The 16379-nt window shown below is 40.4% G+C and overlaps 1 protein-coding gene across 2 annotated transcripts in view; it reads right to left on the minus strand.

The window, feature by feature from the left end:
* Nucleotides 1–1674: 1674 nt before the first annotated feature.
* The window catches only part of enpp2 (ectonucleotide pyrophosphatase/phosphodiesterase 2), a 40440-nt gene continuing 25735 nt past the window's right edge, over nt 1675–16379 (minus strand). Inside the window, exons 14-25 of one of the 2 annotated variants that reach the window (XM_050047709.1) lie at nt 15538–15569; nt 14372–14499; nt 11029–11104; nt 10695–10782; nt 10363–10532; nt 7083–7128; nt 6667–6806; nt 5948–6083; nt 4642–4719; nt 4268–4400; nt 3679–3832; nt 1675–3180 (exon numbers count right to left, since the gene is read on the minus strand). In XM_050047709.1, the coding sequence (XP_049903666.1) occupies nt 3010–3180; nt 3679–3832; nt 4268–4400; nt 4642–4719; nt 5948–6083; nt 6667–6806; nt 7083–7128; nt 10363–10532; nt 10695–10782; nt 11029–11104; nt 14372–14499; nt 15538–15569 (1352 nt within the window). In that variant the 3' untranslated portion in view covers nt 1675–3009. Of the gene's footprint in view, nt 3181–3678; nt 3833–4267; nt 4401–4641; nt 4720–5947; nt 6084–6666; nt 6807–7082; nt 7219–10362; nt 10533–10694; nt 10783–11028; nt 11105–14371; nt 14500–15537; nt 15570–16379 lie in introns of both variants that reach the window. The other variant, XM_050047708.1, reaches the window with a different exon arrangement.

Consider the following 16379-nt stretch of genomic DNA (forward strand, 5'->3'; position numbering starts at 1 on the left):
CTATGCCTAGAGCCACTGCAGTGTCATTTTATTCTTGTTTAGGGACTGTTCGATATGCAAAAGAGGGGAGAGGGTGGAGGCATTAAAATACTTTATTAAGCACTGTGGAGAGACTTTGGGGTTTTTTGCCAACTTTAAATGGTTGTATTTTTTATTTATTTTACATACAATCTCAACCCCAAATCCGCCGCTGGGTTTGTTCGCCAGAATTTCCAAAATTACACCACTTTACACCACGCTCTGAAAACAGAAATTATTGTCAGATTTTCACATTTCTGTGAACAGAAACATAACCAAATCTGAGTTTATAATAGTGATATTTCATCTAAATCACTTTATTCTACATGTCCCATTTAAACATTTGCCAAAAATAAATTGTTTGCACTTAACAGATCCTGTAAAACACATTAAATTCTGCATCCCTCATGCCTGACAATAGTAAAAAAAACCAAGACCATTTTACAGATCCAGGGCTTCATTTTCAGCTTTTAACTTCTAACTTATGATCATCAAAGGGTATATTATTTAAAGCTAATAAAAGCCAATGTGCCAGGTTTATCTCACTCTCTTTGTATTGTTTGCTTGTTGCATTGTGAATATTAAAAAATATGGTTATAATGGTGGAGGGAGACTCATGTATTTTCCCCCAGTCACTCAGGGAGGCTCAAGGAAACATATTTGTAGCTCCAGGGAGGGTCAATATACATTTTAATGACGTTACACCACAGCTACCCCCATCTCCTCTGATAAACAACATCTTAATATAAGATGCTGACCTGAAATGTCTCCAGTTTGAGTCTGATCAGGGATCTTTGCTAGATCTTTCTATCTCTCTCCTCCTACTCATCTGTTTCTATCTGCCTGTGATGAAGACAAAAAATGCCCCCCAAAATATTTGCTAACACTGCTAACTGAGGTCTCCATGCATAAAAAAGCTTGTGGCCCCCTGCAACTCCTTAAATGAATGTGTGAATGAATGAACTCTCCACATACACTCCACTTCACCGTTTCTCTTTTTTCAAATGTAAAATAAAAAAAAAAGAAAAGAAAGAAAGGTGGGGTAATGTTGGCCATGTAGCCTATAGAAAGATCCACCACTAGCAGAGAGAGACGTGTGCTAAGTAAAGGAAAACAGGAGGAATAGTATTATTTTAATCCTGCTAACCTTCCTGTCTCTATGATTTACCCCAACTCTTGTTTTCTAACTTGATTTCACCTAATGTTAACTTTCACCATGCTGTGTGACAGCTCATCAAGCTGTCCCTCGGAGTTCTCAGAAGTCACACAAGCGTTTCCAGAAAACAACTTTCTCACCTTACCCAGTGAAACCGTCTGGGCACAAATTTTCATCTCTAATGGGAGTTTAGGAGGTTATACTCTGGCCACATGTTCTACCACCAGTCTCCACAAGGTGGCAGTACTGAACAGAGGCATAGATCTTTTATATGTGCTACTGTTGGCAGGCTCCTGTGGCTTTTGAGGCTGCTGCGTGTTGTAACGTAAGTGTATTTCATGTTACATTCATCATACAACCACGCAGACGGACTGATTGTGTTCACTTTGCTCTACTGCTGAATACCCACACTGTATCTTCTAAGGCTCTGCTGTGTGCAGCCCACAGCTGGAGGGTTGACTGAGAAGCAGCTGGACTCACTTCATACACACCACACTGGATTTAGCAAAAACACTTGTTTATTGTGATGACATTTTCATAAAGCATAAATAGGTCTCACAGGTGGTAACTGTTTTAGGAAACATTTATAAATCATCAGCATTGACATTATTGTTATTGTGCACAGAACAAAAAGTCAACAACACATATGCACACACAATCAACAGTCAAACACAAACAGAAAATATATCGAGTTCAACATATACACACTGTACACACACACACACACACACACACACACACAACATTGCATTATCATTTCATTAAAAAATAAAGGCAATTTCTTCTCAATCACTGAACATCATGAGAAACGGTTCAATAGAGACATAGTATGAGTCAACTTCACATCAAACAGAGTGGATCACTGTCTAAAGAAAACTGAAAATGTGCACGAGTTTATAAATCCTGCCGTTTTACTGAGGTGATGGTTTGTTCTAAGACTGATTCTGTTGCTGGCTTTGTAGTGCAATTGAATATTTTTACCACTTTAAAATATAACATTATTTACACATATGGAATATCGTTTGTGAGACAATAATTTGAATGTTTATATACTGTACAAAAACCCCTCAAAAACTGCTCCTGGATATTTATCAGGGAATCATCTGCAGCATGTGTTAATGACTTTTTGAAAGGCCCATGAGTAACATAGGTAAAAGATAAAGTATTTGTGAATGTGACGGATGTGGCATACCCCCAGTTCACTGCATCTCATAGACTGCTACTGTCTACTGTACTGCAGTTATTATCTGATCATGTGGCTCTGTCTTGTACTGAGGCCCTACAAATCTAATTATAAGACTCATTAGTTTATATTTTGCTACCATGCTGCATTTTTATAAATAAAGCTGTGTTCAATCACAATTTTTAAAAAAAAAAACAAAAAAACATGGTGGTGTCAGATAATATTCCACATCTCTGATATTTACACATCATGACAAAAAATTACTGGTATAGATTTAATAATGAAAACTGCATAGTAAAGTAAGATAAACTAAGCACTTTGTTTTAAAATTCCAGAATTATACTGCATGTAGGTCGTGTTTGCAATGTGGAGGGTTTTTCTGTGTATGTAACAGACATAAGTGGACAGTACCACAGCTAATAGCTCAGTGGTGTTAAAGCTATATTATGACAGATTGATAAAATGAGATGAAACCATATACTCAGTGAAAGGGCCACAATATGGATGCTGCAGAGCAGCTGCAGCCATAGCACCCAGCGACAGCTAAAGCTGGTGTAGCTCAGTGTGACAGAGATGATCGCATCTCTTCCTTGTACCACATACATCCACCACGGTTGGAAAAGGTCATTAACATTAACAGAGCCGGCAGGTGTCAGATCTCGCTCTCGTAGGTGTGCATGTAGGTCTTGAGCGAGAGGATTTCAGGGTAGCTCCGGGTCGTTCTGCGGTACAGGTCCAAGCCCGTCAGGATCTCCACGTCTCGGACTCGAGCTGTGTGCATCTTCATCAGGTCCTCCACCCAGCGGGACTCCTCCTCCGAGCTCTGCAGGGAGGCAGTAAGAAGCACACATACATTAGAAACAAATAAAACTAATATGTTTTAAGTGGATGATATGAGTCATCGCATGTCTGGATTTTAAGTTATCAGAGAAACAAGCTGAGCAAACATTAGTGGTAAGTCAGTTCCAGTCTCTGCCGTACCAAACAGTGTCACAGAAACACTGATTTTTAATGTAAAACAGCTTTATTCAGTGTCTGTACCAGTTTTAATCACTGTGTGTGCTTATTTTGGAAAGGAAGAGACCTCTGGTAAAAACTTGAACAGTGAACACTGAGGGAATTCTAACATGCATACATTCATATGTACATACACTTGGGTTGTGCTACACAAACTGTTTAGGGGAATGCTCTGTTCAGGGTGACTAGTTGATGCAGAGTAAAGTATCCAAGAGGTCATACACTGTGTGCAGTCTCTTTTCTGTGTGTATATGAGTGTCATTAAATATGATGCATGTGCATGAAAAGGTGTGATGTTCCTTACGTTACAGGTCTCGTCATTGCTGGATCTGTGCGGCAGGATGAAGGCAGCGCTGCTGAGTGGGCCGCTACACGAGTCTGCAGCCTGTGTGAAGTCTAAGCAGCTGGTCAGGACCACAAAGTAGTGTGTGGGGACTGGTATCGTTCCACTTACATACCTGCAGTAAGGGGCAAACAAAACACTTGAGCTCAACTTGTTGCATTTGAATAAACTTCTCCCCCCTAGCCAGATTTATTCTATAAAGCATTCTTTATAAACAGTGCTGAATATCTGATTTTTTTTTTTTCCAAGAAAGAAATGGCATAAATTTAAACTTCCTTAAGAGGAATCACATAATAATGGCATTGTATGGCTGAGTTATTTAGGACTGATCATTATGGTAATATTAACACATACAGCATGTGGCACTGTCAGTTTTAAATGATTTTAGCCCATTAGATGGAAAATATATTCTTTGTTTTTCCATTATTTCTTTGGTTCACAGTGAAGCCTTCACTACTACTGAATAATTTCAACAACTGAAACATTAAGAAATAACTTTCTGTTGCTGTTTGAAGCTGAATCAGAAGTGAAACAAAGTGAATGTTCTCACTCTCTTATCTTCTCAGCTGAGTCTCTGACACCATCATAGTCGTAGTCAAATATGGGTCCAATGAGCATGTTGACTCCGTTTCTCTCAGTGGCATATTTCTTCACCAGTGCTCTCTGGAAGTAACCCCATATTCCTGAGACAGGCAGGTGGATAAGAGAGGGAACAAAGAGACGAACAGAGGGATGAGAGAAGGAAATATGGAAGACAGGATGACAGGTGATTGACGATACAGAGGAGCAGTGAATATATCAGTGTCATATCAGCACTGATGAGGCTTCATTTTTATGCAGGAAAACACAGCAAAATCACAACATACAAGATTTCAACAGGACTCCAGACATCCTGAAGAAAGCTCTGATCACTGACTGACTTACTCTTGAATGCAGGATACATGGGGACGGTGTTGGTGATGAGGACAGCATCATATTTTTTGTCTATGGTTGAGGACAATTCTGTCAATAAAGAAAAATGAAATGTGATTAAAATGATTTCACGTGCAGTGATGGTGTTAGATCTCAGTTTCTGGACAAAATAATATTACAACAGATTTTAACAGTAAGGGAAATATGAGAATGAGAACCGAACTGTAAAAATCATGAGACACAGAGCATGCAGCCAACCAGTTGTTTTACATGTGGACTGTAGGTCAGAATAGCCAGAAAATCATGCTGGCTTGCATACTGCAAAATCAGACCGGATGTAGTAGAACATCCTGGTATTTTTGGCATATTACATTTGACATACTATGTACTGGGACATACTAAATCTTTTTCTGCCATACTATAGTATGTTATTATGGGGATTGGAACGCACAGATGATCTTGCTGAGCTACCTGCCAAGTGAGAAACCATTGATTGGTTTCACACTATGACTTTAACAGTCACCAGGGTTGCACATAAAAGGCAGATTTCAATCTAGTGTCAGAATTCAGTTAACAAGACAAGATTCTGAGAATTTTGAGACGTTTTATCATTGACTGCTATAGTTTACATGAGGATGGAATTTAAGATTTTGTCAATAATTCAGCTTTTGACAAAAAATTCTGAAATTTACCACACTACTTCTATTTTGTCCTTTTTTAATGAACATAGGAGATTTATTTTACAAATATCTGCAGTAGCTGTCTTACAGTGTGGTTTGCATTTTGATACACTGAGGGCAGTCAAAAGATGTGGTGTAGCAAATTTGGTGTCACTCAAGCAAAAAAAAAATTAAAGATGTGGGAGGAGATAGAATTGACAAACTTAACAGTTTTTGAGATAAACAGGGTTATTGTGACTGAGCAGGGAGGAGGAGGGCTGTTTGAGGAGGAGTAGGAAGTTGGATTGAGTCCAGGTGTAAGCCCTTTCCTACAACCTCCACAGCAGAACCCTGGGCTCCCTGATATTAATTGTTTGACTGATGGAAATATGAAAATCAGCAGCAACAGCACTGATTAATGTCTCTTTCCTCATATGCAACACAACAAGTCATCATTGCAGTGGATCCCTCCTGGGTGTCTCATTGTGCCTGACCACACAGCCTTAGTGTTCATCTTAGCTCCTGCTAACTCAAAAATCCTTACAGTAACAGAAAACCTTATACAGTCCTGAGAATATTCCACACTGATGGATTTCATAATTCCTACAGTGTTACTGTAATTCAGTGTTTCAGTGTTGAGGCCACAGTGGTAAACTCACGTGGTGGGTACAGGAAGGCGTAGGTGATCTGTTTGTCTGCTCTGTAGTTGGTACAAGACTGACTGTAGGCTGGAGGGACTCTGCTATCAGGTCTCACACAGTTGGAGAGAGCTTCGGGCAGAGGGAACACTTCTACCTGAAGGACCACACACATGTACAGAGGACATAGGTCAACTAACATTAAAACTTGAGACCACTTGGCTAAAAGCTGTTAGCGGGTCACCAACGTTATCAGACGGTGATATCTGGTTGAAATCAGGTTGTGAAGTCGGGTGACCAGAATTCAATGTCAAGACAAAGTCTAATGCCAACGTCAATTTGACTTAGAATACCGACGACAGATAACTTTGATATTTTGTTGGTTTTAAGTTGTGTTGTTAAGTAACCAAAACTCAGCATCAACTTAATATCTCATGCCAACATCACATTGACATAGAATAACATTATTTAGTTGTAAGGTATGTTTAACAAAAGCCAACGTCTGCAAAACATCAAAATGTCAATGTCCACACAACCTGAAATTCTAATGTTGTTAGACATCCTCAACCTGAGGAGAGTCATGAGTCCTCCTCCAAGTTTCTCTTTGGAACCACTAAAAAAAATCTCCCACCCATGAACAATGTTTAAAAGGTAAAAGAGACTGAAACTTTACTACACCATCCAACAGTAAATATTTACAATAATGTCCACCGAGACAAAGAGCAAAGGATGAAGAGTACCTGTCTGCTGACTGTGTATGAGGTCCACAGAGGCATAGAGAGAGCCTCACTGTAGCCGCTGATGTAGTCACTGTGGTGGAGGATGAAGTATTTGGTACGGAAGAGTACAGCAGGTCGACCATGCGGCAGGTTCCTGCTGTCTGAGAGAGGGAGAGCACAGAGGGGACACAGCAGAGGAGACACAGGTCTGTAACACTGCAATCTACAGTGAAGTGACCAAACAGCAACATGTGAAAACTAAAAACTTTGGCATGCCACATCACTGTATGCATAGGATCATGATGCAGGTGTACTTGATAACTTATTTATTTCACAGAGTATTTAACTTTGAGTGAGTTTCTTCATCCTCAGAGGCTGATAAACTGCATTAAAGACAGCTCATTTATCTATTTTCAGCAGCATCATAAAAGACTGACCATCCATAGCTTGCCTCAGTCGCTGGTTTAGCTCCTCCACTTTGTTCTGTAAGAGACAGAGCCAGAGTGACTCCAGGTTATAGCCTCGTACAAGGGTCACTTTCAAACCTCTCTGGCCCCTACTTTTTACACGCAACTGCAAAAAGATTGGAGATTGAAACAATCTCTTGCCAGAGATCTACATGGGAATCACAAACACAGCATACATAAAGTGAAACACTGCAGAGGAGGGCTGGGTCCAGCTCACTAACAATACAAGCCAATCAGGAAGTAGATCTCAGAATTACACTGACAATGTCTAGACCGAGATGGTTGTCAAATGTGAACGATAAAGCTTAATGAAAAGAGAGACGGAATTTTTGTGAATAAATTCACTACACATTTTTGTTGAACTGACTTGACTTGAAGGTGAACTGACTCCAGCTCTGCAGCAGTAAGCAAAGATGCAACAAGGCAATCAGGTACTTAGATACAAATTTTACATGTCAAACAGGCTCAGTCACACACAGACACTCACAGAAACACACAAATAACAAATTAACCATGGGTGATAGGCCCATGCAGATGATTCTTTTTACAGGTTTGCTGTGTAAAAAGACAACTTCAACTGTACTTCAAAAGCAAAATAGAAAAGTAAAAAAAAGAAAACCTCAAAAAGAGCAGGTTGTTCTCATTGTTCACACATATACCTATGAAAATTAAGGCACCAGAATTCATGTATAAACAACGAAATCATGAGCCAGTAATTTGTATATATCGTAATCAGGAAGGCTGCAATCACATGGCCAATGTGCTGACAGGAGTAAAGAGGGAGGGAGTATAAAGTGCAAAAGTTCACGTAAGGAGGCAAACTACGGTGGTGGATGGTCAAACAAACACAGGACTTTCCCCCAGAGGAACAGTGTTTGTGCCCTCTGTGACCTTTGAGCTATTTTAAGGTACGTTGTTACCATGTTTCTTTTCCTAAACCTAACCTACGTAAGTCCAGTTTGGTCAATAGCATGATGATGCACAACCATGTTTCTTTTCTTAAACTTAACCTTCATAACTTTACTGGCCTAGTTAAAGGGGAACTAGATGTTTTTCAAAATTCATAGGTTATTCCTATGTTCCAAGACAGCCCAAAAATACTGGTAAACATGATCAACTCTCTCCCAAATCAAAATCTAGCTCATGTTCACAAATGTTGATTGAACCTTCCTAGGCCATGGAAATAAAATATTGGAGTTCCTTAATTTAGGTGATGCTCCCCTTTAAGTATTAGCTTTATGTTACATACATTAGAGATCCAGTCATGACAACGTCACCTTCAAATGGAAATAAGAGCTTGTACCCAAGTACAACAGACACATTCTCAGAAAACTTTTGAATACACGAGGAACCTCTGAATTACTTTAAATTCCCATTTGACCTGAAGATTTTCATTTTTTTAGTGTACATGTCAGAGGATGGATCAATTGTTATCTCTGGGGTTTGCTTCGGAATACCAGATTTGTACACAATTGCAAGTTCTTAGACATATTCAAAAAAACGACAACATAATAATTAAAAAAAAAGCAGAATTTTGAATGAATTAGCAGCCAAAAAAGTCAGCAGATCACACGAGCAATAAAATAAACCAACTGGTCCTCATGTTTCATCTGTCTCATCTCATCTCAGTCCAAAGATTGACTCCACTCGGAGTCAATCTTTGGACTGATTGGAGGGACACTGGATAGTTCCTTATAGCTCCCTCATATCTGTTAAATCAAAGCATTACAAAATACCAGTTTTGTAATTTAGAGGCTACAGACTACTATGGAAATGAGCTTTTAGCTACATCTGGTACAATAAATACATTGTGCATTGTCCTTTTTAAATACAGACTAAAATAAAAATACAAAGATAAATACAGAGTTACTGATCCTGCAGGAACACAGGGAGAGTGAGCAGTGCTTCTTTTTTTAGGGGATGTTAAGTGGTCTCATGGTGAAATGTGAATGGTTGGCCTCAGGCCAGCAGCTCAGTCAGGTTAGTCATACTGTGAACTTTGTGAGGGTCTAATTTGGCCTGGGGGAATCAATTAAGTGTTGTGTAATTCTTATTTGACTGTGATCACAGATGAGGGAGCTGTAACATAATGTGCAACAACAGAGGTCATGATATACAGGAAACTGTTTGAGAACATGCTGAAGGGCAGTTTTACCCACAATTATGTCAACAGTATTTCATCATTTTTATATGCTGTATGATAATTACTGAAAGCGAGGGGACAGGAGCATTTGATATCATTTTGTGCCCCCAACCAAACTTTATCACAGCAAACTGCCTTCTTGCATCGACTCAAAAAGCTGTCATTGCATCATTTTCTTCACATTCCAGTAATACATTATCATTTTTGGAGATTGGCTTGTTGATCAACTGCAAACATACAATAGTTACCAAAAGTATCCATGTATCACCATTAGCTCCAGTGCTCCAGGGACATTCATCAAACTCACTAAGAGGACCAAATTTTTCCTAATTAAACCTAGTCTCCATTATATGACCTGTAGATTTATACTGCCTAATCAATGGAATCCTATCAACTTCTTGTCAGGTGCCCTGTAATCTTTGCTGTACACTCATGGCCCACTTTTCCTTTGGAAACAAGGAGAGCACTCCCTGCCACTTTAAAATAATACCGGTGAGGCCTCAAAACCATGTGATTTGCTGTAGATATTCACAGCAAATGGCCCTCAACTTCTCTAGCATTAACAGGATAGTTTGGATCTTCTGAAGTGGTGTTGTATGAGCTACTTATCCATAGTCAGTGTATTACATACAGTAGATGGTGGTCGGCACACCCCCAGTTTGGAGAGGCAGGCAGGAGTACAACACGGAAGCTAAGTAATGTACTGCTGTAGAGGGGTCAGCAACAAAATGTATTTTAGCCATCTAAAAAAAAGATCAATAACAGCTGCAGCATTCTCTATATTTTGAATATTTTTACCACTTTACCTTGCTTTCAGACAGCACTTTGTGATGGGACAGCCATTATTGGCTTCAGTTCCCCATCTCCGCTCTTGTCAAAGCTACCAGACTCGATTGAGAAAAACAATAATTTTAGCTTGCTGTATACAGTGTTAGCATAGATAGCATGGAGCAACATAGCAGCAGATGGAGACCAGGATGATTTTGGTTTCACTGATGTTATTACTAATCTAAGTGACAGACAAGCCAATCTCCTAAAAGACAGTATTCCTTTCAGCAGTCTACAGGAAGCCGGGCGCAGGTCTGCCACTGAGTCATCATGGCTGACCTTGTCGTCGCAGTTGCAGCCCAGGTCGTCTGTTCCTGCAGGAACAAGACCGGAGGCTACTGGCCTGGAAACTTCCTCTGGCATGGTGGGTCTGAAGGAGGGACTTCTTAGCAGGTGGTTCAGACTGCCATGGGTCCCATTATTGGGAGCTGGTTTCAGACCCAGAAGATCTGAGAGTGGGAAAGATCAGTTTCATGTCAGCTTAAAGAGTAAGTGGAGATAGTTGTACATAAAACACACTCACATATTAATTTAAACACATTTTGGCTGATCTAAGATGACTAGAATCAAACACACACACTCAGACCCAAACACACAAAAACATGCCTTACCACACATGACATTATAAAGCTCGATGTTTTCAAAGGCTGGAACTTTAGTCTTGAACTTAAATGTTGGTCCATAGCCCAAGAAAATAGTCTGCAAATGAAAGTTGATGGCACAAGTCAACTGATGTGTCACAATAATTAACAACAGTTAGTATATCACTGCTTCTGATTTAAGACTTTATACTTGTGTGCTTTGGTTATTAAACAGTTCAGTTTCAGTGATGGGCATCCTGCAGGCCCACAGTTTATACAATCAAAGTATAATAAATGTTGCTACACCGGATATCCAAAACCAACCATAATTCTTCTTTATGCCACTGTAGATGATCAACACTACCTGCATGCTGTTGATCTTATTGTCATATCCATGGTCACCAGCAAAGCCACAGTGCCTCTTTCCTTCAGGAACTTTCCTGTAATCAATAGTAGAAATCATAGATCAGGATCCGGTTGATGCACATTGAGATTCGCTCTGATAAGCTAAAGGTTGAATATGATGGTTCATTCTTGTCTTCAAAGTTGTGACCCAACTTTGAAGTATCATTTAAAGATATGTAAAGGTAGCCGTACAATCGTAAGAACTCTTGATTCAGCTCAGTTGTCTACTGATCACAGGGTTGGCAGTTCAATTCCCCCTTCCTCCTATTCACTTGTTGAAGTGTTCCCACTCCTGATGGTCAGGCCAGCACTCTGCATGGTAGCTTCCTGCCATTAGTGTGTGTGTGTGTGTGTGTGTGTGTGTGTGTGTGTGTGTGTGTGTGTGTGTGCATGAATAGATAAATAAGAAACAAAAACCTTGTATATATATATATATATATCCATCCATCCATTTTCTAACCACTTATCCTCTTGAGGGTCACAGAGGGGCTGGAGCCTATCCCAGCTGACATTGGGCGAGAGGCGGGGTACACCCTGGACAGGTTGCCAGACTCTCCCAGGGCTGACACATAGAGACAGATGATCATTCACACTCACATTCACACCTACGGACAATTTAGAGTTATCAATTAACCTGTCACCAATCTGCATGTCTTTGGACTGTGGGAGGAAGCCGGACCCAGAGAAAACCCACGGTGACACGGGGAGAACATGCAAACTCTNTTATCAATTAACCTGTCCCCAATCTGCATGTCTTTGGACTGTGGGAGGAAGCCGGAGTACCCGGAGAAAACCCACGGTGACACGGGGAGAACATGCAAACTCTGCGCAGAAGGGCTCCCACACCTGGGATCGAACCAGCAACCCTCTTGTTCCTAGTGTCAGGTGCAGTGGCCCCACAGGAAATTTTTCACAGGGGTGGGGGCAGCAATTACTAGGGTGGCCATGGCTCCCCCATGTAATAAACAGAACTAGAGCTTGGTGGGCTATGTGCAGTAGACCAGAGTGTTCCCTACCTGCTGAGGCCATCTGATGTCTATGGAAAAAATAAACTTTAATTACCAGGGTGACCTCTAGCTCACCTGGTAGAGTGTGCTCCCCTTACAGGCTGACCCCGATTGGGGTTTGATTGCAACCTGCAGCCCCTTGCTGTATGTCTTTGCCCCTTCTCCCCCACATCTCCTGTCTATCTTCACCTTTACTGTCATTACAGGCAAAATCTGCCCAAGAATAGTCTCTAATGTCAATGATATTCAGTCTTACATTGATCGTTTGTTAAAATCCTGGCTGGGATGTTCAGAATATTGTGTCAGATGACCCAGAAAGTTTTGCAGCTAAGGTCCAAACACAAGCTTAAATCCTGCATACCACACCAACCATTTTTATACCACTGTAACTTGTCTCTCAGCTAATTCTTTTACATTAAATTTTGTTTGGCATTTCTGAAAGACGCCGACTCATCCATCTAAACTGGGGTCAAATCAGGATAATCGAGTAAGGGAATGACAAGGAACAATTTCCCAAAAGTGGAGGAAAAAAAAAAAGAATGTGTCATTTAGACCTTGCTCAGGATTACTGGTACCTACCAACACGTGTCAAATCTCATTTCGTCTCTAAGTGCAGGAAATAAGTTTCAAATGTTTTTGAGCATGGTGAAAATCTGGGGTCAAAGAGGAGGAAGAAGCAGTACAAAAACAAAATGGTGTTTTTCTTGACTGACATACTGACCTCCAAGTCATCTCTGGCTGCATACCACATTTGTCACACAGCATTTAAGAGCTCAAACAAATCAACAAGGGTTTCACCAATTACTGCATTAACCCAAAAAGGTGTCAGATATCCAACTGGTTTAGAGCGACCTGATGCAGCTTCAGTCCACACAGCTTTAAATGGGTTAAACAGTGATATTAAATACAGCTGAAGTGCAGTATGTTGTCAGTATTCACCTACTTTAGCCCTCAGCCCAGGACAAGCAGTCCTTCACACAACCTAAGCCACAGTCCTCTAATTGAAAAACAGCCACTTTTTATTAAGTGTCCATTAAAACACTACTTCCAGTTATACACCTTAATGTGTGTATGTGTGTGTCCGTATGTATGGGTGTGCGTGTCCAGGGGGTGAAGCCGCAAGCATGTTAAAAATGTAAATGACTAGCTGACGGAGAAATGAGACAAACTCCGTGTTTCATTTGGTGTGAACGTTTAGTTGGTTTGGGATTTAAGCAGACATTGACTAATGTATATGTGCCTGTGTGCATGTGTGTGTGTGTGTGTGTGTGTGTGTGTGTGTGTGTGTGTGTGTGTGTGTGTGTGTGTGAGAGAGAGACAGAGAGAGAGAGAGAGAGAGAGAGAGAGAGAGAGAGAGAGAGAGAGAGAGAGAGAGAGAGAGAGAGTAAACGCTCGGACACTCTGCTCAAAGCTCCGGTGCCAACGATTAGCCCGTCTGTCTATCTGAGCTGCACAGACACCTCAAAGATCTCTTTCATTTAGCAGCTCTGCATGTTTGTGTGTGTGTGTGTGTGTGTGTGTGTGTGTGTGGGGACTGAGACAGAACGTAGCTCTCCCATGTTTCACCAACCAAAACAGCATGACAACTCCATGCAAGGAGGCCGTTGCTGACATGAACACGTATACACACACACACACACACACACACACACACACACACACATAGCGTCGTTAGCCAAGGTGGTTTGTTTTCACTTTCAGTCATGATGACTTCACGGTTTACTCTGTCACCGAATCACTGCAGTGAAACTTCTCACTGCTCTACATCAGACGCCTGTCAGAGTTCATTTCAGCATGTCATTAACGTTTCAGCAGCTGCACTTTTGAGAAAGATGTGGGTTTTTTACATGGATGTGGCTCTGGACAGCACATCCTAAAACTTTTCAGCACGACACGTGTTAATGATGCGTTGATAGCAGCCCACGTTTACATAAAATGTGATTTTAAGTAAAACAAGATGTGCAGTAAAAAGCGTCACTGATGGGTGGGCTGAAAATGCCACATCTACACTGACTTCACAGAACAGTAGAGCTCATCCTAGTAGTAGATACAGCCACAAATCAAAACTACATGAGTTATTAGAACTTCTTCTGGAGAACCTCAGATGGTCTAAAGAGATTTAATGATTATGGAATCTGAAGTTACAAGGAGCGCCTTCTTATGATTTGCAGGCATATTTAAGGACTGTATCTCTGATTGGCCTATTGAAAGAAGTGTCAGTTATGGGAATTGTCCACTTTAGCTTGTAAACATTGGATGATATTTGTACTTCCTGTTATAGTGGTGGTACTGTACCTTGCAATGTGCCACTTTCTGTCCACCAGCAGATGAATATCTTCAATGCGTCGGTTGTTGGCGTAGTGCAGTCTCTTGGGCAGGTGCTGCTTCATGTATGGCTTAAAGTGCTGGTCTGCCTTCTTGCACTGCAACAAAGAAGCAATCATTGGTATTCTGATCCTACAAGTGCTGATCAAGTAGGTGACAGACAGCAGTGTTAATTCTGTTGACGAAACTAAGATGAAAATTTTTCATCGTAGACCTTTTTTCTGTGATGAAAATGAGACAATGATGAGCTAAAAATAGATCTTGGTAATAAAAACTAAAACAAAATTTGTTTCATTTTCGTTGATGAGACGAAAATGTTAATGGTGGACTATCAGACATTAAAAGTCGAGAATGGCCGTGTACGATTGCGCCAGGATGTTTCGCTAGCCAGCAAAAACAATCACACCAGAGCAGAGGCAGCTGTTGGTGCGAGTCTGAGCTGTAATTCAGCAGTAAATAAGCAGCTGTGTGTGTCTGACTGCGAATGGTGTAAATTTCTGGTGAAATTCTCTTCTTATCAAATTTTATAAAATTTTCCATCATTACTTTTTAAGTTCACAAATTTTAGTGTAACATTTGTACGTTTCATATATATCATATCAATGTTTTTGAGGCGACATAGTATATGACCTGACTTTATCATTGGAAATCATGGGGGGTGAAGGATGGTGCGACACCTTGGCAAGACGCCTGCTAAGCTGCAGGATATTGCAGATCACTGTTTGAGACCATCAAACAAAAAAAACAGTTGTTTTTTAGCAAGACATTGCTGTTTCCAGCCACTTCTTAGCCACCAAATGTGGTTGTTTATTAGTGACCTGTCGCTGTTTTTTCAGTACCAGCATCTGTGCCACAAAAAGCGGTTGTTTTTAACTGAGACATTGTTTTGTTCTCTGCATGGATAGTGCTATGAGAAACCTTATTTTTTGAGATTCAAAACGTGACTTTTCCTAACCATGACCAAGTGGTTTCGGTGCCCAAACCTAATCAGTTAAACACAGTGTTGTCAAAAAGTTTCAACATATCCCCTACATAATAACGTACAAATGAAACATATCCGTGCTTTGCAGAAATGTACAATACCAAAAAATTTTCTGGCAACTGAGTTGTATTTTTCGTGCAAGTCTCATACTTACTGTTAGATTTGCAACAACAGCCTTGGGGTCATCTGAAAAAAAAAATAAATAAATAATAATAATAATGGTCAGAGCAGTGAAACCTGTTGCAAAGCATTTACCATCCATAAAGTAAAACAAAGCAACAAACCGTTCTGTATATTTTAACAGTTTACTCTCAGAAAAACAATACAAATTTCATCAAGTGTACTACTGAGAAGTAGGTTAGTAGGACAAATGAATGTAGACACTAAACAAAATGTCCGTTTTCCAAGAACAAGATAAAAGGTGGTTCAGTTGTACCATTGCATTGGTCAGACGGAGCACACTTACAACCATGTTTCCAGTGGTAGCCACTGTATAGTATGTACTGTGCACGCTGCCAATGATAATATCAGAGCCTTTTTGTTCTTGCCTGGAAATGATTGTGTCATGTTTGATGATGAAGGTCTAAAATACCAGAAGCTCTGAATACAATAAAATCTGCATAAATAAGCGGGCAGAAATCCTAAATAATGCTACGTGAAAGGAAAAAACAAAGAAACCAAAGAAACAAAACTAGAATTACTGCCCTGCAGTTGTATGCTTCCGCACATGAGTCAAGTGTCCCTAACAGTTTACATCCATGTCTGTGAAAACATGAATGCTTAACACACATCTTCCCCCCGACAGCACAGAAGATCTATACAATCAGCACAGTTTCAAGGTGGGCACCCACGATTCATGTCACCAATTCAATATCTATATTCCCTCAAGGTGTTCTTGAGATATTGTGCTCATAAGAATGAGACAGACAAAGTCACAGTGCCCTTGACCTTTGGCCTATGACCACAAAAATCTAAACAATTCATCGTTGAGTTGAA

This window comes from Epinephelus moara, chromosome 6 (genome assembly GCF_006386435.1).
Source record: "Epinephelus moara isolate mb chromosome 6, YSFRI_EMoa_1.0, whole genome shotgun sequence".
In the NCBI taxonomy this organism is placed as follows: Eukaryota; Metazoa; Chordata; class Actinopteri; order Perciformes; family Serranidae; genus Epinephelus; species Epinephelus moara.